The sequence below is a fragment of the Monomorium pharaonis genome, chromosome 9 (genome assembly GCF_013373865.1).
Source record: "Monomorium pharaonis isolate MP-MQ-018 chromosome 9, ASM1337386v2, whole genome shotgun sequence".
In the NCBI taxonomy this organism is placed as follows: domain Eukaryota; kingdom Metazoa; phylum Arthropoda; class Insecta; order Hymenoptera; family Formicidae; genus Monomorium; species Monomorium pharaonis.
The window spans coordinates 14,735,223-14,760,429 of record NC_050475.1 but is presented as its reverse complement, the minus strand read 5'-3'; the positions used below and the strand labels follow the sequence as shown (position 1 = coordinate 14,760,429).

The 25,207-nt window shown below is 30.0% G+C and overlaps 1 protein-coding gene across 1 annotated transcript in view; it reads right to left on the bottom strand.

The window, feature by feature from the left end:
- LOC105833490 overlaps positions 1 to 25,207 on the bottom strand; it is a 230,539-nt gene that overhangs the window by 178,661 nt on the left and 26,671 nt on the right. Inside the window, 1 exon segment of the mRNA XM_036292192.1 lies at positions 24,841 to 24,991. Coding sequence (XP_036148085.1) covers positions 24,841 to 24,921 — 81 coding nt within the window. The 5' untranslated portion in view covers positions 24,922 to 24,991.

Genomic DNA, 25,207 nt, shown 5'->3' with positions numbered 1-25,207 from the left:
TTTTTATGTGATTATTTGCTACGGGAACAGCTTTATGAATAAGATTATGCAGAAAGTAAGCAAGGACATACAACGGGGTATCAATGCACAAAACTATAATTCAGAAAAAAACATTTGACTTGTGAATCTTTGGGAGATCGTAAGCTCATGATAATATATTATCGCTGCAATATATTTTCCTATATTCCGCTAAGGAAATAAAATTAGATTTCTTCCACCTTGTAAGCAAACGTTTTTAATTTACTTGTCAACTCATTCACTGGATTTTTATCTATTTTGCTGTATGTATTAAGAGGATGCTAAAGTTGTCCTGTTTTATCGATTTTCTGGCTCGTCAATCTTTTAATTGCATTTATAGAATTAAAACTCCTTCTCCGGAATTAAAGTATAGAAGATAACAAAGATGGATCGTAACAATTTTGTAGGAAAAATGACAAAAAATTTTAAAATTGTCTGCTTCTAGCGTGTCGACTTGTAACAAAATTTTCCTGATGTAAAAATTTTAGACCTTGTACGCATACATCAAGCCTAGGCCCAATACAAGTGAACATTTAGGAATAATGCTACACTTTCAGATTGAGCGTAGGCGTTCTAATAAAAAAGATCGTCTAGCCAGAAAATTTCGTGTCTAAAAAGAGCAATCTAAAAAATTTTTTTTTAATTTTTGGTATAAAATTCAATTCATAAACTGATATTAGTACATAAACTTCAATTCTGGAAAAGAATTTTCAAATATATAAAAGAAATACGTGCAAAATTTTGTTAATAATGTGTACAAATGTCTCTACATTATCGACCTCGATCAAGTTTGACGAGCAGTTTAGCATCCTCTTAATATCGTTAAGCATATCATTGACCTTGTCAATGTAAAAAGATTTATTTAGTGCTACTATAACATTGCTTTTGTCCGCTTTAGTAAAAATGACAGTATTATTTTTTATAAATATTTGGGTGTTATAAGTCAAAAACTTTAATCTTTGCACAAAAGAATTGCTCTTTGACGTTTGAAATTTTATTTTATTAAGGATTGTTATAAACCAATTTCTAATTATATTTTGATCCTCATTAGAGAAGCTTTTTATGTTGTTTTCCAAATATAATAAAAATAAATAAAATCAGTTGCTTTGTGTGTAATCCACATGCGTGAGTAACATGTAACGTGCAAGACGTGTATGCGTAGACGCACGGTCCAAATATGGCAATCTTCATTCCAGATATATTTTTCGAGATTCTGCTGATATAAAAACGCGAAGGTTTCGTATAGATTATAATATTGCAATAACAATAAATTAAATCTTGCAAGATTAATGTATGAGCCAATATTATGTAAAATTTCTATGCTATGCTAATTAATTTTATTAATATAAAGGAAAAGAACGTCTCGAGTAGTATTAAAAAATAGTATTTTAATGTTGGAAATGTAAACTGTATTACTAAAAAAACGTGCCAGAAATATTTTGGCACTTTTTCAGCCGTTAATTATCTTAGCAATATTTTAAATAACCTTATGATATTTTTAAAAATTTGTATTTTAAATTTGAGGATCTCTAAAAAAATATCATATTTTTAGAAAAATTTTTAAGTTTATTTTTAATTACAAAATAAAAAAATTATATAAATATATAAAAAATTACATATAATACAAATTTCTAGAAAAAAACTTTTTCATATCTTTTTCATATCTTCTTCATATTTCCTATGCTTTGAAAGAAATTCTTTTTATATTTATAAAAAAACTTTATAGCACTACGTGACAATATTGACAGATGGGTGCGGCAAAGTTTTATTTTGTAATTTAAAAATCACAGGATAAAAGATCTAAAAGTTAATAATTTTTAACTTAAGATTATTTTAAATAACCTAATTTTTCATTTTAACCTGTTATTTTTAAAACATAAACTTCAACATATTAATTTTTTTCTAAGTTAAAAATTTATTTTCTCTCTCTCTCTCTCTCTGCATCATAAGATTTCTCAATTATATTTTAATAAAATAATAATAATGTGACATTTTAAAGACACGTAAAATCTCAAAATTAAACTCTAAAATAAAAGTAAATAAAAGTATTTTGACAGTACACTATATTCAATATTATATTAACACAAATATCTGTGTGTAACACTTTTCTATAGATGTAATTTGTATTTGAGTATTATATAAATATTATATTAGAGATAGCCTAAATATTATATTAATATTTTTAAAAAATCTGAAAAATATTTTAAACTTTTTAAACTACTTTCTTAGTATTTTCTAAAAGTGTTCCAATTTAACGTATAAAAAATATGCAATATTTTGACAAAATATTATAAAATGTATATAAAAGTTTTGAATTTTATGAAAAATTCTAAGAAAAATTTTTTGTAGGTTGAGTAATAAATACAAGATAAATTACATGTCTTAAAATTTTGATAGAATGTTTGTAGGTAAACAATGAATAGCTAATAATAAAATTAAATAAACTCGTGAATTAAACTCATTAATTCGTCAAAATCTAAAATCTGATTAATTGCGATATTTTATTTCATTTTGTGACAATTAGTTGCAACGACATCTCCGCATGTAAGCGTAAGTATCAATCTCTATAAAGAGTTATTTAAAAAACTATAATTGTTACAATTTTTCCATTTAATTATTTATTATGTTAATAAATTTCATTCTTTTGTTTTCGTCGAATTGTTATTATGTTTATTGAAAGTAATCAACTTGTAGATAGAAACGTAATTTCATAAATCAATAGTCTTTAATCGATAGTTTAATTTAAAATAACACAACAATTTAGTTTTATTAGCTTTTAATGTATTGTATTAGTTTTTAAACCTACCGAGCTCATACATTTATATTTTTTAAACGTTTAAAATTAAATAAAGTATTACAATAGATATTTCTAAATAGATATTACATCATCGTAAAAACAAAAAAAAAATTATGTCTAGTCTACCCGCACGAGTAACACGTTCAATTTTTTGTTACAAGTGCGTAGAAAATGTCAGAAACGAGAAGTGGTTCAAGACGAAAGGCAGAAAGTTTAGGGCGAAGAAAAAGGAGTTTGCAGGGGCGGAGCACCTCGCAATTAAAGAAACTTTATTTCCATGTAATTAAAAAAAATTGTTTTAGTAATACATAAAAAAATTTACTTTTATAGCTGTATGTGTATGATCAGGAGCTTTGTCAAATTTTTGATATTGTCTGTCGTCAAAACTTTTCGACTTTTTGCTTTAAAATCCTTATACTTTTAGAAATGTAACAAATTGTCATATTCATTAATTTTCACTTTGCACTGCTTGACTTTAACGCGCCCTTAATACAATGACGCGCAATGACGCGCAATAACACAATGTTTGTGCGACACAAACAAATTGACAGGTTATTTATCGCAAATTGACAGGGTATTTATCTAGGGTTAGGTTGGTTCAAAAGCAACGAAGCGTCAAAAGTTACTATAGACGGTGATAAAATGTCGGTAACGATCGATAATTTTCACAAAAGTTTTTAAGAGTTATCATATACGTATCAAGAAATGACGTGCCTGTGGTCGACACAAGTGTCAGAATAAAGGTAGAAATTTGTAATTCTGAAAAAATTCTCCCTTCTTTCTTGGAGAAACTTTTTTCCTCTAGTGCTTCTAATTTTAATGACAAGCAAAAAGATATTTTTAGAGACTTTTTTTTATCAGAAAGAATTTTTCGAAGAAATTGTCGCGGAAAACAGTGATGTCGTGGAACATGTGATAAATTTAGAAAACACTTCTCCTATAAAGCAAGTTTCCCGACACATTCCTTTTCAAAAACGAGGAGAAGTGGAGAAAATCATTGAAAATATGAAGGAAAAAGAGGTGATAGAGGAATCTCAAAGTCCTTGAGTTTTCCCTGTTGTCTTTGTGAAAAAAAAAGATGGATCGTTGAGATTCTGTGTGGACTATAGAAAGCTAAACGCTGTAACTAAGAAGAGTTCTTATTCACTACCTCGTATAAACAATATTCTTGATCAACTTTTTGGCAATTCATGGTTTTCTATTTTGGATCTTAAAAGAGTTATTGGTAGGTAAAAATTCGTCCCGAGAACAAGGAGAAGACTGCCTTTTCAGTCGGAAATGGGCTTTGGCAGTTTATGATGATTGCCTTTCAAATTGTGCAACGCTCTTGCTACTTTTGAGCATTTGATGGAGAAGGTTTTGCACGGACTATTGTCCAGAATCTGTTTAATTTATTTGGATGATGTTATTATTTTTGGGAAGAGTTTCGAAGAAATAATTGAGAATCTTGAAAGAGTTTTCGTTCGACTCCGTTCAGTAAATTTAAAAATTAATCCTAAGAAATGTAATCTTTTTACAAAGAAAGTAAAATATTTGGGATACGTTATTTTGGCCGAAGGAGTTGTTACTGATTCGGGGAAAATCTCTGCAGTTAAGGAATGGCCCGTTCCTCATAATAAGAAGCAATTGCAAAGCTTCTTAAGATTTTGCTTATATTATCGTAGATTTATTAGAGAATTTTCTTCTAAGATAGAATCACTATATTCTCTTACAAAAAATTTAATAAGATTTCCATAGAAAGAGGAACATCAGCTCGCTTTTGAGGAATTGAAACAGGCTTTATCTTCTTCTCAGATTCTATCGTTTCCAAAAGAAGAGAATTTCATTTTAGATACAAATGCGTCAAATATTGGAATTGGTGCAATTTTATCACAAAAATAGAATAGAAATAAAAGAATTATCGTCTTGTATGATTGTAAGACAAGGAAAATCCTTTACGGTGAGGGAGAAAAGATTTAGTTATTTAATCCGCGTAGGGTTAGAGGAAAGGCCGCAAAGCTTCAAAGTAATTGGAAAGGACCTTATCTTGTCGTTAGGAAAATAAATGATGTAGTGTATTGCATTAGAAAATCTTTGCTTCACAAGAGAAAGATGGTTCATGCGGATAGATTAGCTCCTTTCCGTGAAAGAAGGATTGAGAAAGAGCCCCATTAGTTTAAATTGCTTGGATTAAAAAGATATTTTCGCATCAAACACTTTTGAAAAGTTAGTGCGTACATTTCTTTATTTCAGTTGTTAAATTACTTCCCGTGGGGCGAGCATTCGAATACGAAAATGATGGATTATTATTTTAAAAGTTTATCTTTGGAAGAAGATGGCCTCACCCAGGGTTTTTGAATCGTGGTTTTCCCTTCGGGTTGAAGGGCAAATGCCGAGGCAGGGACTTGGAAAGCCTTTGAGAGGCAAAGGGTCTACGGAAAAAAGTAAAATCCCCGCCTTAGTTCGAAGATCAAGAAAGAAGCTTGCAAGAAGAGTAAGGAAGAAGGTAAAAGGAGTGTAGGAAATCCTCGAAGGAGCATGTCCAACTCACCGAGAAGTAGACAACGCCCGAAGGACCTTCTTCAGATTACGAAATGAACCCGAAGTGATGCCACTCGATAGCCCGTTGCAGCAGCTCGGGGTAGAGCAGGAAGGCATCAAAAGTTCGTGCCACTCGCCTTGAATTGTCGGAACGATAATTCTAAAGGGGGATAATGTCGCACGCGTCGCTCGGAATGATGCCCGGTCGCGCGAGTCAGCTGGTTCAACAGATCAATATTACCGATCGCCCGGTTGTCATGGAAAAAGTTTTGGTTTTTGATGTCGGTTTTCTGAGCTGTCAAGCTCGTGTATACAAAATAGATTAATAAATAATACTTTCCTCTTATCACAAGTGTTTCTCGCGTGCGTCCGTAAGTTAGAAGTGAACGCGCGAGGAGAACGGGAATATGGGAGAGTCGCGGAAAGTGCAACAACACATATGTCAAAGTCAAGGTTATCGGGGTTGGCTCACAACATTAGTATATTTGCCCTTTTTTTATAATATTGTAATAAGAAATTAATTTTTTTTTAATTTTAAATTTCTGTAATTGTATACAATTGAAAACCACCCCAGATTAGTTTTTTTCACAATCTTGATTATTAAAGAAAGGAAGAGTATGTTTTCATCCCCGCTGGGCCAACTTTTAATAAGAATTGACCCGCGTCAAGAAATCGCTCTAAAGTAGTTGCAAAATAATGTCCAGGACACAATGCATTATCGTTCGTTTAACGGATGCTACAATGACTTAGTAATACTTTGTTATTTAAATGTGTTTCACCGCATTTTGTGCTTTAAAAATTATTACGCAAAAAGACTTGTGTTCATTTACAAGTGCGATAGTACTGCGCGAATGAGAGAGTATTGTGCGAGAGTGCTTGCAAGTGGCAAACGCAAAAATATATAAATAAGTAAGCCAATTATATCTCATATGAAAAATATAGTAAAAAATATATTTAATATATGTATAATACATAATATATGAAATACTGTAATAAATGATCAATCATATATATATATATATATATATATATATATATATACACACGTTCTGTTATATAATTCATCTTTAATTAATTACTCGTGTATGTGTGTGTGTGTGTTGTGTGTTTGTGTATGCGTGCGTGCGTGGGCGCGCGTTAAAAAAATTGATTTAAAATGTACAAAAACAGTACATATATATAAATATTACGTACATTATATGCTGGAACAATCTCCTTGTCGCATATTACGGACGAATTGTTTTTAGGCATTATTAAAGCAATTTTTTAACAATAAATTTTTTTTTCTCCGTTCTTCTCTTCTCTGACTGCTCGTTGTCCAGAATTTGTACACCTATGCAATTTTTTGCGTTGTTTCTTTTAATACACACTAAGATGCTTAGTAATTTCACGTCTCTCACGTGCAAAATAATTTTTCAATCACCAAGTATTCCACACATAATCACATATCCTAAACTGTAGTTTCTTCTGGAGCTATCTTCAGTTTTGATGAATCTTTATTATCCATTGTGGCAGTCGAAAATCACTACACTGATGTCTACACATGTAATACTTTAAATTCTAACTCTTAACATTTGCATAAGTTCATCAAATTTGAAGGCACATTTTAAATGATAATTTAATATTTAAGATGTAAAAACGTGTGTAAATTAATTATCAAACAGAGCAGTGTAAATAAATTTCAAATATCTGCGACAATATTATTTGACTTTTCTTAAAATATAAAATTATTTACGATTAAAATTATGATAATTTTGATTTTAATTGTTTAATAATATGTAGTAATTGTTTTCAACTTCTTTATAAAAAACAACAGATTATAATAATTCCTCTTAGTGCCAAATTATATATCATCAAAATATATAATTTTTCATTAAAAAATAGAACTCAGATAAAAAAAAATTTGGTTAACGACATCTTAAAACAATCTTAAATATAAGACTTATCTATGAATACCGGCTAGATTGTCTAAAAAGTAACTGCACGCTTGAGTAAGTTGTCAGAGCTGCTAAAGGCGTAGAATTTTCTTTAGAGAATACTTAATTTTTTTTCTAATTTCATAGAAGTTAATACCATCAGTTACAATTTTATTCAGAAATTGGCCGCCATGTTGAAGTCGTCACATTGAAATTAAACATTCATATCAAAAAAACAACTGTGAAATACCGTCATTCAATAGCATAATAATTCAAACAAGTTTGTATAATTCAAATAATGATTTCATTGATTTAAGTATATTTTAACCATATGTGGCCATATCATCTTGGACATGATCGTATTAAGATATAATACTCAACTTATTAATTTGTAACCGGCACTTCAAAATTACACTGTATGTTCATTGAAATTGAACGCAATTAGTAATTTTTCCTTAACAAAAATGTTATTTTCAGCATGTCACATACGGTTCTGGCTATCATATTGGTTTTTGATGTATTAAAAAAAATTTTTTTAAATAAATTTAATGTTAGTAACACAGTAATCTCATTATCACTAATTTCCAAGTAAAATGAAACAAATTTGTAGACTTCAAACAAATATTTCAGATTTCGTACCTCGTTACCCCTAGATATTGACGGCCATATTGGGGTCTGCTATGTTGATTTTTCAGAAAGGCAACAGCTCAATAAAAACTACACATGTATAGCTATAAAATGATCCCGAAAAGAATTCTACAGATGACTTTAATTTTTGGACAGACAGAGTGGCTTTTTTGACAAAAAATGCCCCATGTACATACGTATATATTTATGTGTATATGCAAAAAGAGAAAAAGAGAAAATAAAAAATGATTAAAAATTAAGAAAAAAATAAAATAAAGTTATTTACATGTAAATAAATTATAATTAAAATATCTAAAAAAATATTTAAGAAAGATTGTTATTGTCAAATTGTGTTATACAAATTTTTAATATTTATATCTAACAGAGCATGAATATTATAAAATATAATATTTATTTTTTGATAAAGATGAAGAAAAATATTACAAAGAAAAATTTGACCAGAGACAATAAGAGAAAGATAAAAAGAAAAAACACAAAAAAAAAGAATTGATAGAAAAAATGAAAAGAGAAAAAAGCTTCTGATGAAGAGTCGCAGAATAGTTAAAAGTAAGAAAGAGAGAGAGAGAGAGAGAGAGAGAGAGAGAGAGAGAGAGAGAAGGGGGGAAGAAGAAAGAGCTATTTTTTAAGCTTTTCCAAAATTTCAAATTTTTTCCATATAAAAAGAGGGACTAAAACACTTCAGTAAAAAATTTAAAATAATATATTTTTCATTGTAATTGTAATATAATGTAATAAATATGTTATAATAATGTAATAAATATGTTGTAATAATGTAATAAAAATATTATATTACCCACTCTTAAAAAAGGAATAAAATCGATAGTTGTTATCTATCTTAGTGTTGTCATCGACTTTGATGATACTTTTACTGTGATAATTTCGTAAGAAGCTGTTATAACGGAATTAGCACAAGATAAATTGTATATATGGTTATTTATATTACTATTATAATTTATTTTCAGAAAGTTAAAAAAAGAATTTAAATAGCGTGCGCGCCTATAATGTTACAATTATCGTTACAATCATTGTTGCAATTTATTTTTAAAAAATGTAAACATTAAATAGCGCACGTTTGTTGTGTCTAGTGTATAAAAATTTCAATTAAAAAGCTATACGGTTGTTTTGGGACATCCTGTACATGAATAAAGTTACGTGACTTTCCTCTATCTTTTAAGCTGAAAAACCTTCTTAAAAGATGTTTGCGACTTATAAAAACTCCTTAAAAATGCAAAGTGTTCACGATACCATCATTCTTACTTTGATATGTTGATATGCGTCACACTTCATAATCGTGCATAGATATACATGCGTAACTAAGCAATATATTTCGAAGAATCCAACAAATAGAATAATACAAAAGCATGACAAGTCCAGAATTTTTTATAAGATTCACCTCTTACAATGCTTCATAAAAGTAAATTTGTAAATAACGCTTATACAGTTATTATTTTCAATAACAAGTTAGATTTAGACCGTATGAAAAACACAAAGAGTAAAAGAAAACGCTATTTCTCGGTCAAAGCGGATCTTGATGCTTAATCACATTTTCAAATTATATTATTATATCAATTATTAAATACATTTTTCAGTTTTATAAATTACGTATCGATGTAATTGTCGAATTTAAAACAATCGGATAAAGCAATCATAAATTGAAACTACAAATAATATTTTAATTATAATCATTTGATTGTCAAATTTAATAAAGTGCAAAAAGTATCTGAAAATATTGTAAAAAATTTATTGCAAAAAATATCATCTCAGTTAGAGTTTAAATCTGGAATTCCTGCCTGTAACTGGTGTCATAACTAATTTAACTTTTGGGATATGTAGTAATATTTATTAGAATAATCACTATTAGTTTAATGATCAAATTTAGATATTATTTCTAAATTTAGTTTTAGCTTTAGTTCATTATGTTTTAAGTTCAATCATATCGGCAGTTTATACAATTAAGAAATATACATATAACAAAAATAGATAAATTATCGTAATTGTAATCATTTTTTTTCAGTGCAAAGTAAAATATTAACAAATAATAATATTCATGGAATAAGTCTTCAGCTAAGATCATATAATAAAATCCAAGTTTTAATAATACCTGCTTTTACTACATGCAAATATAAAACTCGTTCGTCAAATTTATATTCATGCAAAACACGTTCATTTTAAATTAATTTGCAAAGCTTATCAATCTCTTTTTTATTAATTCCTTAGTTTTTTATCCTAATTTAAAAGAATATATGTATAAAAAATATTTAACTTCTTACTATACAAATTGATAGATTTATATCTTTCTTATGTGCATTCCTAGCCCTGAGAACATTTAATCGTTTTCCCACATTCACAAAATTATCCATTATTTTCAAAATTAAAATTATATATATATATATATATATATATATATATATATTTGATTACACATTTTCTACATTCTCTCACCGTCCGTTCCTCATCTTTTCGATGCATTTTACATGTTTGCTAGAAAGAGGTCACTTTGATATTTGTTGTCAACTTTACATTTACGTAATATAACACCGCAATTTTTATATTTTTATATTTTATATATTTTCACATTTGCACCACCAAAAAAGAACGAAAGAAATAAAATAGAAAACGGCGATGAATAAGAGTGACGACGGACATCCAACTCTGTACTGAGGTAAACCAACGGTTCTGCTGTTCGACTATGGTCCCCACTCACTCTCACGCCTATAGCTCACCTCTACCTGCCATACTTACAACTGCACTTTTTTCATTACGCGTGAGTGTTCCGTCACGTGGCTGTCTAGCAACGTAATACATTGCGCGGTCGTATGTGTGGCAAGTAGTGCATTTAATATTATTATAAAATAATTTAGATAATTGTCAAAATAAAAAATGGCTTCATCTTATATTTATACAGATTATTAAGATACATATATTACGTTCATTTTTATATTAAGTAACAAAAATTCCTAGAAATTTTTGGATAAAAGAAATAATCTTTTTCAAATTATCTATGTAATAACTTTATATGCACTTTAATACATTACATTTATGTATTGTAATAATATAATATGCACTTTAATATATTATATAATATGTAATGTACGATATTAAAACAGACTTTATCAAAATGATTTAAACACATTTTTTATTTTTAATACCATCTGATAATAACTTTATTACAGCTGTTATGAGTTTATTCAGATTTAAATTAGATACTAAAATGTTAGAACATACATGTAAACTTTTTTTTAAGACAAATAACATTTATTTTAAAACTACAATTCTATTTTAAGATAAATTAATTTCCTGCAGTAGCATTTTTTCATATCAATAAAAAAAATTAAAATTTAAGTCTTCGGCACACGGTACGATTTTCGATGCTAGATTGCATACGAGGCGTCTTACTACGTATCCTCATTGACTTACGATTGGTGACATAATCATCCGAGCCAATCAGAACATGTATTAAGACGCCTCGTATGCAATCTAGCATGAAAAATCGTATCGTGTGCCGAAAGTTTTATTGTCGGCACATTCAGTGTGGTCAGCAACAACACTGAGGTATTTACATATTTAAGACGTAAATCTAAAGAAATAGATCCTCTTAATTTTTATTCATATATTAAATTAATTTTCTGTAAATATAATACAGTGTAAATATAATACATATAATAAATCAGTGCTATTAACAGCGCCAAAGAACCCTTCTTAGTTGTGGAAAAAGGTGACAAAAAAAAAAAAAAAGATTAAGAAAAGTATTGCTATAATTCTTATAGGTATCATGACCACTAATATCTGCGTCAGTAAATCACAAATTCTAGTAATTACTAATGGAATCATTTGTTTAACCATTTTTACGAGTAAATCACTTTTACGAAGACAAATTAAAAAGTCTCCTCTATTTTTGTTCACTCAAAATAATAAATATGTAGAGAAGTCAAAATATACGAATTATTCTATATACCTTTTATTTTTCACGTAATTTAAAATAATTATTTATTATAATTAAAATAATTATTTATTATATGGGTTAAAATAATAATATTAACCCATTAACACCCAAGTAGACATTTTTAACGAAATTTTCAGCAACTTTATTTGCAATTAGTTAAAAGTCCATAAAAAATTTGAAAAGTACACTCAGCAGCAAAAAAAGCGGTACACTTAAAATTTCAGAAAATTTTACGAAATTTCAAATGATCATAACTTGGTAAATAATAAAAATAAAAATTTTTCTCAAAATGGAAAATAAAGCTTGAAGTGTCCACTTTAAGAATATTTTAATAGCAATTATGCGTGGCTATTTTTTTCAAAATGGCGGATGACAAAGTTAGAAGATGCAAAATTGATAAATAAAGATCTGAGTTTCCGGCGGTACATGGCGTGAATCAAGTGTCACAGCCCAATGGAACAAAATGCAAATAAAAATATAGAGCATTAGCTTTAAAATGCTTTTTTACAGAGTTCGATGCGATCATTTTTCGCTGAGTAATTAAAATTTAAATTTAAAAACAGCTTTTCTTTTTAAACTTGCATAACTCAGCGAAAAATTATCGTATCAAGCTCCGTAAAAACGCATTTTAAAGATAATACTCTATACTTTTAGATGATTTTCGTTCCATTGGGCTATGACTCCTATTTTACGTCACGCGTTGTCGCAAGCTCGAATACTTATTTATCAACTTTGCGTGCACTTTCCCCTTGTCATCCACCATTTAAAAACATTTTTGCCTACAATTTCGGTACAAAAATTTCGAAAAGTATGGTTTCAAATCTTTTAAACCATTTTTGAAATTTTGTGCTAGAACAATTAGGTGCCGAGATGTTCAATTTTGAATTTGTAACAAGATCGATTTATCAAGGCTTAAGGGGCTCGAAAGCGTTACGATTCGTTTGGTTCTTCCATAACTTCAACAGCCAGATTTATTGTTCTCTACATTAATAATTTGCATTATTTTGGGAATTAAAAATTCATTATTTTCAAAATGTATCAATTTAAATGCGAAAAAAGTAAAGATAAAATTCGATTCAAGATCTTCATTCTTCGCAATCAGTATTACGAAATAAAGATACGATTTACGTTTTAAGAATACCGAAATCATAAGCTCAAATTATTGTTGCGATTTTTCCCAATATGATTCGCATAGATTTTGACGGGAGTGGTTCACTTTGACACAGTACAATTGGACACAGTGCAAATGGACACGGTGCAAATGGACACAAAATAATCTACACGTTTCAAATGGACACGGTTCATTTCGACACAGGAATTTTGGATACAGTAATTTTGTACACATGAAAAATAAATTCTAGACAAATTACAATTTAAATACGATAAAAATGTACACCGTGCAATTGGACACGTAAAATTTGTACACCGCAAAGTTGTACATCGCCAAGTTATACTCCGTAAAGTTATAAACCGTAAAATTGTACACCGTTCATTTAGACACATAAAAGTTGTACACCGCAAAGTTGTACACCGCACAAACTTGTACACCGCAAAGTTGTGCAACGCAAAGTTGTACACCGCAAACTTGTACACTGCAAACTTGTACATCGCAGTTATACACCGCAAACTTGTACACCGTCTATATTGTATTGGAAATCTGCAAACACATATAAACTTTACTTTGTTTGCAATGTACAACATGGGTTAGCGACTTTGACTTCCAAAAGCCCCCCCCTTGCACCCCCCGTGAGTTTTGAGGCCGATTATAAATCTGAACTCAAAATCAAAACATTTAGAATAATAAATCAACCTAAATTTTTGAAAAAAAGAGCTAATTTATTTGAATGTGGGTATTTGAAAATTTTAGTAATTGCTAATTACAAATCTAAAGTCAAAAATTGTAGATCGAACAAATCGATACTGTAATATCTTGCAAAGTTATTGCTTTACAATGCTAGCTATTTGTATGAAAGAAAAAAACAGTTCTTTTTTTGAGTGATACACAAAGAAAGTTCGCAGATTTTACAAATCTACTATGAAAAAAAAATTCAAATACTCAAATAAACTCAAAATTCAAATACATATCTAATTATAAATAAATCCGACCACTTAAAAAAAAACCCTTTTTTCGCCTTATTGAGTCTGCCATTTTCAATTTTCTAATTCCAATTTCAAATTTGTAATCGGCGACTTCAAAAACCTCCCACATACTCAAATTAAAATAAATTGGCATAGTATTTATTAATTTCCTTCACCACATTAGATTCGCCATCTTCAATTTGGAAAATTTCAATTCTGACTCCAGATTCGTAATCAGTGATCCCACATGTATACAAAATTCCATAAAAAACCGCATGTAAAAAAAATTAATAGCCAACAATTTCTATTATTTTAAATTTACTGCCATATAACTTTATAAATTTATGTCCATTGATATAATCCAATAAGTAAATTCATAAACTGATAATAGATCATGCATAAAAGTTCTTGAGAAAAAACTCATAGAGAAATTTTGGAAAAATGTAGAAAAATCGACGATTATTGCACCTTTTTGGTCGCCATATTAAAAATTTGTATTTAATCAAAAATAAACTGCAAATATCAATCCCATTATTTTTAGTGATAGTAAACTGTTAGTTATCCAAAATTTATGAATTATTGTGGAAAAAATACAATTCGTAAACTTTTGCAATTTAGCCGCCATTTTTCAATAAAAATGACAATTTCGACAGATTTAAAAAATATATCCTTGATGTACGATGTACAATTATTTTGTGTACCGATGGTTGTAAAAAGAGTTGGAGTTTCATACTATTTCAATGTGAAAAAATATTGGAAAAAAAAAGTTTTTGCGATTTTTTCGCATTTTTGTACTTAAAAGTCGCCATAACTCTTTTGGACGCCATTTTACACAAATTTTGATGATAGATTCTAAAAGAACGTAAAATTTCACGTAAGAAGTAATACTTTCAAATTTTATAGTTTAAATTTTGAAAATAGGTTCCTTTTAGAGAAAAAATACATATACGAGAAGAATTTTTGGCGACTCAAAATTTTTTTCAATGTCGGTCAGTAAAAAATTTATAATTTTTAAATATTTATTATTGACGTAAAAAGAATTAAATTGTACAATCATTTTCTATCTTAATTTCCAGAATATACATATCTTATATATCACTTAATAATACATGAAATGGATCTCTTTCCATTCTTTTATTCTATATCGTCACAAACATTCACACATATGATCGAGAAGTACACTTAACCGACACTTCTTTGCGTGGTCAAACACACACACACGCGCGCGCCCTCTTCCGCACCCGCTGGTAGAGGTGCCCTGGACAGAAGTGCGTAAAAGTACGGTGCGCACTTTGTTGATAAATTACGACTTAACTGACATAGTTATTTCTCAATGTATTTTTGGTTAAAGTAAATAATCCTATCTCCGTGACGCAGTACAATGTAGAAGCAAACAGCGTGAATCTTGTTTTGCGTGGAAAGCGTGGAAGCCTGTCTCCTTGCATCTCGTCTACGCGTTCTCTGCACCACATGGGTTTGCAACTTCAATGTATTGTATATTGTTTACATCGCTTAATAGTTGACTGATAACAAGAGCTGTACACAAACGTGCTTTCCAATTAAATAATTTAAAGTAGGAAATCTATAATTTATAAGCAATTGCTTAACAAATGTTATGTGCTGTCTGAGAAAGATTTAAATCCACGCTATGTATTGTTTCCACATTGTTCTGGGCTTCGTCCCTCCTCCTACATCCTCGCATTAATATTTATAACATATCCTATCTCCGTGACAAATGTAAAACAATGTGCAAACAAATACCGTGGATTTAAATTTTTGCCTATAAATTATAAATTTCCTATTATCCGACATCAAAAAAATTTTTGTGACACCAAAAATCCTTCTAACATATGTTTCTTTTTTTTTTAAAGAAACTTATTTTCAAAATTTAAACTAAACCGGAGATTGGACGGAATAAAAATGTTTTTAAATTGGTTTTAATATTATTTTATTTTAAAATTATTTAGATAAAACAATTTATAACTTTATTTAGTTTAATTTAAAATAATTCATCTTTACCTTATCTATCGTTCCTTATCTTATGGCTATAAATGGAATTAAGAAATCATTTATAGCAATGTTAAATAAAATGACAATCAACTAAAAGTAAAGAACAATATTCCGCAAATATTTTTTTTTCAAATTGTAAAAAAGTTACTTTGTAAAATACCAAAAATTCAGGTTTTAACCGTAGTTGTAAATATTACAAATATTTTGCTTCAAAACAGGAGTCGATCAATTTAACAGTTTTTCCAAGAATAGCTTAAAAAAAAATTAAAAAACATGATTTAAAAAAAACATTTTAAAATCTTACAAAAAAATTATCCAGATAGTCCTTGCCGCCTTGTTACAATAAATTTTTTTAATGTTTTTGGAATCTATCACTTTCTTGATAGATCTCGACAGTTTTCGCATAATTTCATAGAACCATTGATATATAAAAAATAAATAATTTTTACGATTCTGTGCGCTGCGTGAACTCTTAGCGCACCATATCCTTATATTCAATTTTTTTATATCAAGAGGCACGGTAGTGCCTCGCGCCAAGTGTATTTACGCGAGGCACTGCCGTGCCTCTATTTACGCAAGACGCCGTTTGCAAGATTCCGTAGATTATCAGATCTCAATAACGGCTGAATCGATTAATTTCTAAATAAGCTTAATGGATAGCTTGTATCCGATTTATATAACAAAACTGTTTTTATTTTTCTGCTACGTGACTTACGAGCGAAGATATCGCGATTTAAAATTTCGCATCAAGAGTAAAATTTTTAAGAAACGTCGTCATTATTATCGTCGTCACCTGGGACAGATGGTGGGGATTTGTACTTTTGCTTTTCGCGCGATAGATGGTTACAAACGTGACAGAGCCACGATAATTGACAAAAAGTGCATGTTCGTGTCCGCGGAAGAACAGAACAAGAAATTACGTGTTGTGATTGGCGGTCGAGTCCGCCTTTCGAGCTAACGGTTAATCCGCGGCGAGTTTCACGGTGGTAATGTGACAGTTCGAGGTTAGTGACGTGTTGACGTGCGCAAGGTTAGCTGTGATTTTAGTTTTAATATGCATAATTTGCATAATATGCATAATATTACATCGTGGATTACATCAAGGAGAGAAATACGGCTGTGCCTAATTTGAAGATTAGTATAACACTGCGTCGTATAATCAGATAAGTTACACAAAATTTTCATTTTTTGTATAGGATAAATATTCTGAGATAAAATTAATACTTTGTGTTATGTTTTATTTTTAGTTATTTTGAAAAAAAGAGAGGAAGAAACACTATTAAAAATTAAAGTAAAAGAAGAATGGATAAAAGAAAAAAGTAAATGGTGAGGAGAGAAATATAATTAATCTCAGTGCTTGGAATTTACAGAGTGCTCGACAAAATATGTGGACCTTGAAGGCATAAAATAACGTAATTTTTCCCCAAATAATGATAGGATAAAGTTAACGGTTTATTTTTTGTGTCATGAAGTATTTGTAGTTATAATTTTATTTTCTAAAAAATACTAGTGTGTGGCTCTTAAATTAAGATATTGTACAATCTTTTTTTTAGATTATTGAAATAGGTAAAAAGCGTAAAATCTTGTTTGAAATAACAAAATTACAACAAAGTTACAGATTATAAAGTCACTCAGCTGAACTGCTGTTAACATGGACACAGGCTATAATATCGTAGATATGTTTATATAGATGCCAAGGATCATCTGTATCTCTTATTAGTCTATTTAGTAATTGCGATGGATTCTATGCGAGTCAAATATGGAAGGCACAGAAATATATCGATAAGGTTCTAAGTTAAATAAAAAACAAAAAAGTAAGTATTTTAATACTTTGTTCTTCTTAAAACAATTTATTCTAATTAATACAATCTTCTTCATACATTTACAAATATCATATTCAACATTTTTAACCATTCAACTTTTATTTATATTTTTGATTCTCTAACTTATTTTATGGCAAATTAATGAGGCATACATGAGACGAAAAACTACAAAATGATTACGAGTCAACTTCTCAAATATGGAATGACATGTCATATTTTACTTTTCATTCTTTTTGCATTAATATAGCATTATATTTAATTATATTTATTGCGATTTTACAGTTAAATTTGTAGTTAAATTGTAATTGTACATTTATATTTATTGTTCTTTTACAGTCATTGATAATAAATCTATTCTGCCCGTGTTTTAACGCTCTTGGAACATATAATCATGTGTTGATTTGTAATAGGAAATAAAAGCGTGGCTTTTACGGAAATTTTTCAAGCTTGTCAATTTTGCAGGGTGCTTAAAGGCCATAGATCACATTTATAATTTCTGTAAGAGCCACGCTTTTGTTTCCCATTACAAGCCAGCACATAATTATATGTTCCAAGAGTATTAAGTGAAACATGGGTTTATTATCAATAATAAAATAGGTTTATTATCAATAACTACAAAAAGATAATAAACATAATTATAAAACTACAATTACAAGTTCTAAAAACAAGTTATACAACTATAAAAAATTTTTATATTGTGATTTTTGTAAATGTATGAAAAGAATTGTATTATATATTGTTTTGGGAACAACAAAGTATTTAAATACTTACTTTTTAGTTTTTAAATTTGACTAAAGAGCTGTATTGGTAAATTTATATGCCTTATCCGTATATCAGGCTTGCATAGAATGTGCATGACAGTTACTAAATACACACAGAAAAATTCTACAGCCAAGAAAAGTAATTACTTATTTTATTTTATTTCGTTCAAGTAATAGTTTTCTTCAACCAAGAATATTTTCTTAATATTAATTTTCAGGTATGCTTGTCATAAGTATTAGAAAATTTCAGCATTTTTTATTTAAAAGAAGAATTCATTCTTGTTTCAAGAATATTATAAAGCTTGATTGAAGAAAAATTACGTAAAACTCTGTATAGTAATATTTGTTTGAAGTAAATATTCTTGTTTGAAGTATTACGCTTACTAAAATTTAGAACATGTTTTAAGTAAATGTAATACTTGTAACAAGTTTACTATAGATTTATAGATGTAGAAAGAAACCACTTACTTAGAACAAGTAATATTTACTTGGAAGTAGTAATTATTTTTCTGTGTATAGACTACGACAGATGATCCTCGGGGATCATCCATATAAACATATTACCCATATTGCAGCCTATGACCACCTCATCGGCAGGCCAGCTGAGTGGCATTCTAGTGTATACTTTGTTGTAATTATTTCAGACAAAATTTAATGCTTTTTACTTATTTCAATACATTGCAAAAGAATAAACTGTTCACTTTATTCTACCTTTTTTTTTAAACTATGTTATATTTAGAACCTTTAAGTAGACATATTCTGTCGGCCATATTGTTAATTCCAAGCATTGAGGTTAAATATATTATATAATATTCAGGAGAAAAAATTATTTACACAAAAAGGAAAGAGAGGGAGTAAAATAAAATACACACGTATGCTCGGTGGTCGAATTGGCTAGGACGCTCGCACGGAATGACAAGAAATCCGGGTTCAAACACCGGCTGAGATATTATTTTTCGCAATAAATTAATTTACAGTTTTTCGGGGAAGATAGGAAGGGGGGAATTTAATATGCTCTCGAGCATCGAAATTTAGCTTATTAACTGTGTCTTAAGTCTAACAAATCCTGTCGGCGCGCAATTTAAAATAAAAGCTAAAGAAAATTAAATTTAATAAAGAAAAAATCATATCCATCACTAAGATCCGATGTTTGACTGTTATAGGCGATTTATAACTAATTGATATTCCTAAAGGATTTTGATAAATAGCGCTGCGGTTACCTTATAACAAAATACTATATCAACCAAAGATGAAATAACTTATTGTCGCCAGTAATTAAAACCAAGAAATAAACAATTTCAAGTCGACAACCTGGCAGATTCTTTATTGTAGTTACAACTCTCATGACGTTTCGGCCATGGGATTTGGTCCTTTTCAAGTAAAATTACAAAGAAATTAATCGCGAGACAATAACCGTTGACAAGCTCGTAACAGTAAATTCGTAAACAAATTCTAAAATATAAAAGAACGAATATATAAGATGAATGTAACATAAAATAAATTTGTCTGGAGTTACAACATGAATAAATTATAACGTAGTCAGATTAATTATAAGGAGATGTCACAGACAAGATTTTACTTTTCATCAAGTGCGTGCAAAAGCAACAAGAAAACTGATATATTATTGTCCTAAAAACAATACAAATGCTAGAAGTAAACATTAAGCGGCATTGATTACTCTATGTAATCCTAATTGTAAATCCTATCGTAACAAAGGCCTCTGTATTGAAGCCTCTTTATTGTGATGCTGATTGGTTCTCTCGCTGCGCTTACTTCGTGTTGCGAGAGCAACTGTCATTGCGATTGTATTTTAACAGCTGTCAAAGAGCTTAGCGAAATAAGTAAGTGAAATCGACCCCGTACGTATCAAACCGAAATTGATGTCATAAGTTGTATGTAACGTGTGATATAATATTCTCATAAATTTTATTTTTTTTTATGCATTTTTTAAAGGAATTATGGAAGGAAAAAGCAAAATAAAAAGTGATTTTTCTCGAAAACGTCTAAACCGATTTTGATGAAAAAAATATATTGTTAGATAGACTAATAAGACTTTTTTTTTAATTTAAAAAAATTTTTGGTATTTAGGTATTTTTGGTAAAAAAAATATCCCCCCCCCAAATTTTTTGAATTCTTTAAGAATTTTTTTCAGAGTAACACCTCTAATATTTTAGAGGTACTACTTATTTTTACGGAAATATCTCCAAATTGTCTACTTTAACACTTTTTTTTCAAATTTTTTAATGTGGTAAAACATAGTTAAAAAAAAATCATAAACGTTGCGCTACTGTGACTCAGGCAGTGCCGCTGCGGCCGGCGCTGGCGCGTGATGTCGCTTCGTGTAATATTGGTGGTTATGTGTTAACAATTTTTATCGGAATTTGCAATATTTCATTACAACTATTTTTATTTTAAATAAATAAGCAATTTCTAACAAAGCAAATATATCGTTATAACACGTAACTAGTTTATTACTTTCTGTATTTCAATATTTTTGAATTAAAAATAAAAAATGTAACTTTTTTACAGTAAATGTTTTTTCACATCAATAAACTTATGCTTATTTTTTGAAATCCATCAATTAAAAGAAGTATATAAACTTTTCAAATCAGCAAGAGAGGTATTAGGAAGCTTCTCTATAATAAACATGCACGGATAACATTTTACAGTAAAAATTGTGTACAATAGTAGTTACAGACCGTAAAAAAATTCAGAAAATTATACCACAAGTAGTGTAAACACTATGAAAATTTGATGAACATAGTAAAAATTTTCATAATTACTTTCTTGGCCCGTGCGTTATTTGTCGTAGTAATTTTTACCATAAAATTTTTTTCCATAAGCAATAACAATTTATTTAAGAAGCTACATACACCTAGCAATTTTGAAAAAATGCATTTTTTGTTTTTTGCATATTTGTAAAGTATAAGGTCTTGAGAATATTCCCTGCAAGTTTCAAAGTGATTCCTTGAAAATTATCGGAGATATATCGAGAAAGGTCCAAGCGCGTTCGACAACGCTCGGGCGCGACGGGCGCGCCCTAATCCTTCGCAGCAGGTAGCTTACGCAAGAATATTACGCCGCGAAGCTAGGATCGGAGCCTTTGATGCCGTTACATCTAGGGAGGGTTCACTGAATGGCCTGGAGTGGATGACTCCATGTAAGTTTAAAAAAAAATTATCTACGTTTTAACCGAATGTCAAACTTTAAACACGTTTTTCTCGAAACCATGTTTTCAAAACGCATACCAAAAATATCTCGGAAATGGTTGGACCGATTTACTTGAAATTTGGAGGGCTTAATCTACACAAAAAAGGCAGTCTTTATCGTGGCGGGTTTTTTTAGAGCTCTTACTTTTTTTTACAATTAAGAAAAGACAGATTTTTATCCTAAAAATCGCCTTTTTTCTTTAAACGGCCATTTTGCCAAAAATTCGTCCGAACAATGTTATTTTTATCCATCAACAGCGTCATATTAATCATATACTCGCTCGCTTCAAAATGTCCGACTCAAATCCCGTGTGTACTCCCGCTGATCTTCACGCAAATCTACGATCAGCTGACGGTGAAAACATCTTATGTCAAAACACACCGTATCGTGAAGTTGGCGGTCTATTATTCTTAGCATCCGTGCCAAGATCCGACATCTCCTATGCGGTCGGAGTCGTTAGTCGACATTTAAATAATTACAACGCATCTCATTGGAATGGAGTAAAACAAATTTTCAAATATCTAAGAGAAACTCCAGATTTTGGCATTATGTACAATAGAAATATGTCTAATCTAAAACTCGAAGGGTACTGCAACTCCGATTACGCAGCAGATGTCGATATCCGTCGCTCGATCAGCGGATACGTTTTTAAAATTGCAAACGATCCAGTTACATGGAACTCTAAACGACAGGCAACCGTGAGCCTCAGTACAACAGAAATCGAATGTATCGCCGCAAATATCAAAAGAGGCGATTTGGTTAAGAAAACATTTGTTAGATATCGGGCGTCGATGCGAGAGTGCGACCATAATTATGATGGATAACCAAAGCACAATAAAACTTATTAAAAACTCTGTATTCCACAGTCACACAAAGCACATCGATGTATGCTATCACTTCATCCGAGAAAAATTCGAGAAGCATGAAATCAACGTGAAATATATTCCGAGCCAAAACCAATTAACCGATATTTTCACGAAAGGTCTACCGCAAGATCGGTTCAATTATTTGCGACATGAAATAGGCGTTGTGAATCAAAAAACGATTTTTTGCGGAGATTGCGATTAAAATTGTTCTGTATTCAATACAAAATGTGTAAGCCGTGGGAGTGTTAAAATTATCTAAAGCTCTCACCTTTCGTATTTCTTAACGACTATCGGTCAACAACCCGCGATCTCTCATATTTTAGTACACGAGCGCACCGACAGGACGCTCTCGACTTGCAACGATCTTCTAAACCCTAGCACCCGTGGCGCTCGCGTATCAGTTCAGTTATGTCTGCCTCCTCTCTGCAGAATGCCGCGTTTGCAAACGCCTTACAATAAAGTTTTTATTTTCATCTGATTAACGCGTGCCTACTATTTCGTTCACCTACCCAAAGAATCCTATAATACAGTGCTTGAGCCTAGTTGCCCTTTTCGAGCCGATTCCCGAACGCGCCGCCTCCTATGCCCCCACTACCGCGCGCGGCCTTGACGGCCGAGCCGCCGATCTCGCCCGTACGCTTTGTCTCAGGAGCAGCTCCTCTGTATAAGAAATAGTGCCCTGCACAAAATTCATTAAAATTACTTTAAGTAAATAATTTTTGTTTTTATAAACAAAAAAGTACTAACTTTTTTATTACTAATTTATTTTATGTAGTATAACAATATGTAAATTAGAATTTTGATAATAGTTTTCTACATCACCCGTGAGATACTATTATTGATGCGTTTTTTTTTAAGTGGTTTCCCCAGTAGGCCTAATTCACTAAAAGATGAAATATAATATACAGCTTGGCAGGAAAACAAAATTTTATATATTGTAAGATATATAAAAACGACAGGAAAATTAGAAGAATGCCAAGCTATATATTATATTTCATCTTTTAGTGGATTAGGCCTACTGAGAAAACCACTTAAAAAAAAGCATCAATAATAATACCTCACGGATGATGTAAAAATTAAACTATTGTCAAAATTCTAATTTATATATTATGTTTTTACATATTGTTATACTACATATAAAATAAATTAGAAATAAAAAAATTAGTACTTTTTTGTTTATAAAAACAAAAATTATTTACTTAGAGTAATTTTAATGAATTTTGTGGTGCAGGGCACCATTTCTTATACAGAGCTGCTTCTGAGACAAAGCGTACGGGCGAGATCGGCGGCTCGGCCGTCAAGGCCGCGCGCGGTAGTGGGGGCATAGGAGGCGGCGCGTTCGGGAATCGGCTCGAAAAGGGCAACTAGGCTCAAGCACTGCTATAATATATATTCATATCAAAAATTATTTCGCTCACTAGTCCAAAATTATAATTAACGATCTAAAAAACCCTAACATTCCAATTTATAAAATAAAAATTAACATATTTTTTAATAATAATGTCCGTCATATTGGATCCACCGTACTAAATTCTTGAATTTTGACAATAGATTCGTAATCAGCAACCCATTGGAATAGCGAAGAAAGTAATTTTTGACATAAATATCAGTTTAATTGTATCATACTATCTGAAAAACAACCCACCACTTTGAACTTCCATGTCTCTGAAACCAGTCATATGCTCATCTTAAAATTTTCTTTGGATTATTGTCTTATTAACACTAATCATTTGGCATAAATTTCAATTCAAAATGCAAGTGCCCTAAACCGGCAAAAAACCCTCCATTTTTGCGGTGGCTCTTTTGTTCATTTTTAACAAAGTTAGTTGATTAAATTTTATATATTTTTCAAAAAAATTGAGGTGTTTCTCTAATTGTTGTGAGGAGTTTATTTCTCTCTTAAACGTAGAATAAAAAACGCATTCAAAATATTTTATTTTTCATTACAGATCTCGTTAAAAATTAAAAGAGAAGACAACAAAATGTTAAGAAAGAAAAATTTAAATAATTAAGATAAATTGTTTTATAAGGCGATTTTTGGCGATCGTTTGGTACATGTACCAAACTGTATCAAAACCAATAAAATAAAAGTTTATTTATATCTCATTGGTTTTGGTACAGTTTGGTACGCTTTGGTACATGTACCAAACAATTGCCAAAAATCGCCTATAATCAGCTATTTTGATTTCTTACTGGTTAAAAATAGAAAAACTTGAGAGATGTAATAGTTAGGTTCATAATTTACTTACTCTATCCTGTATTCTAATATTTTCCTGACCCCTTTTTAAATTAGGGGCCCTCAGAATCTTGCTCGTAAGTAATGGTTCCATTATGAGTTCAAATTTTCTTCTGTCATCAGATTTCCATTTTCGAAGAAGTATTCTGATTTCATTTCATCTTCTGCAACAAAAATTGTTTTATTTGACTTTTATGTTAAATGTAAATTTTACAAAGAACTAAATCAATATTCCCTTGATAAAATTATTAAGAATTATGAAAAAAAACCAATATCTTCTTTGTTTTTCGATGTTTTTTTAAATAATGTTACAAGCGCGAGTTTCACGCTAGTTGTGACCTCAAGCTTAATGCAAAAATCAATATTATCAATTGTCTCAG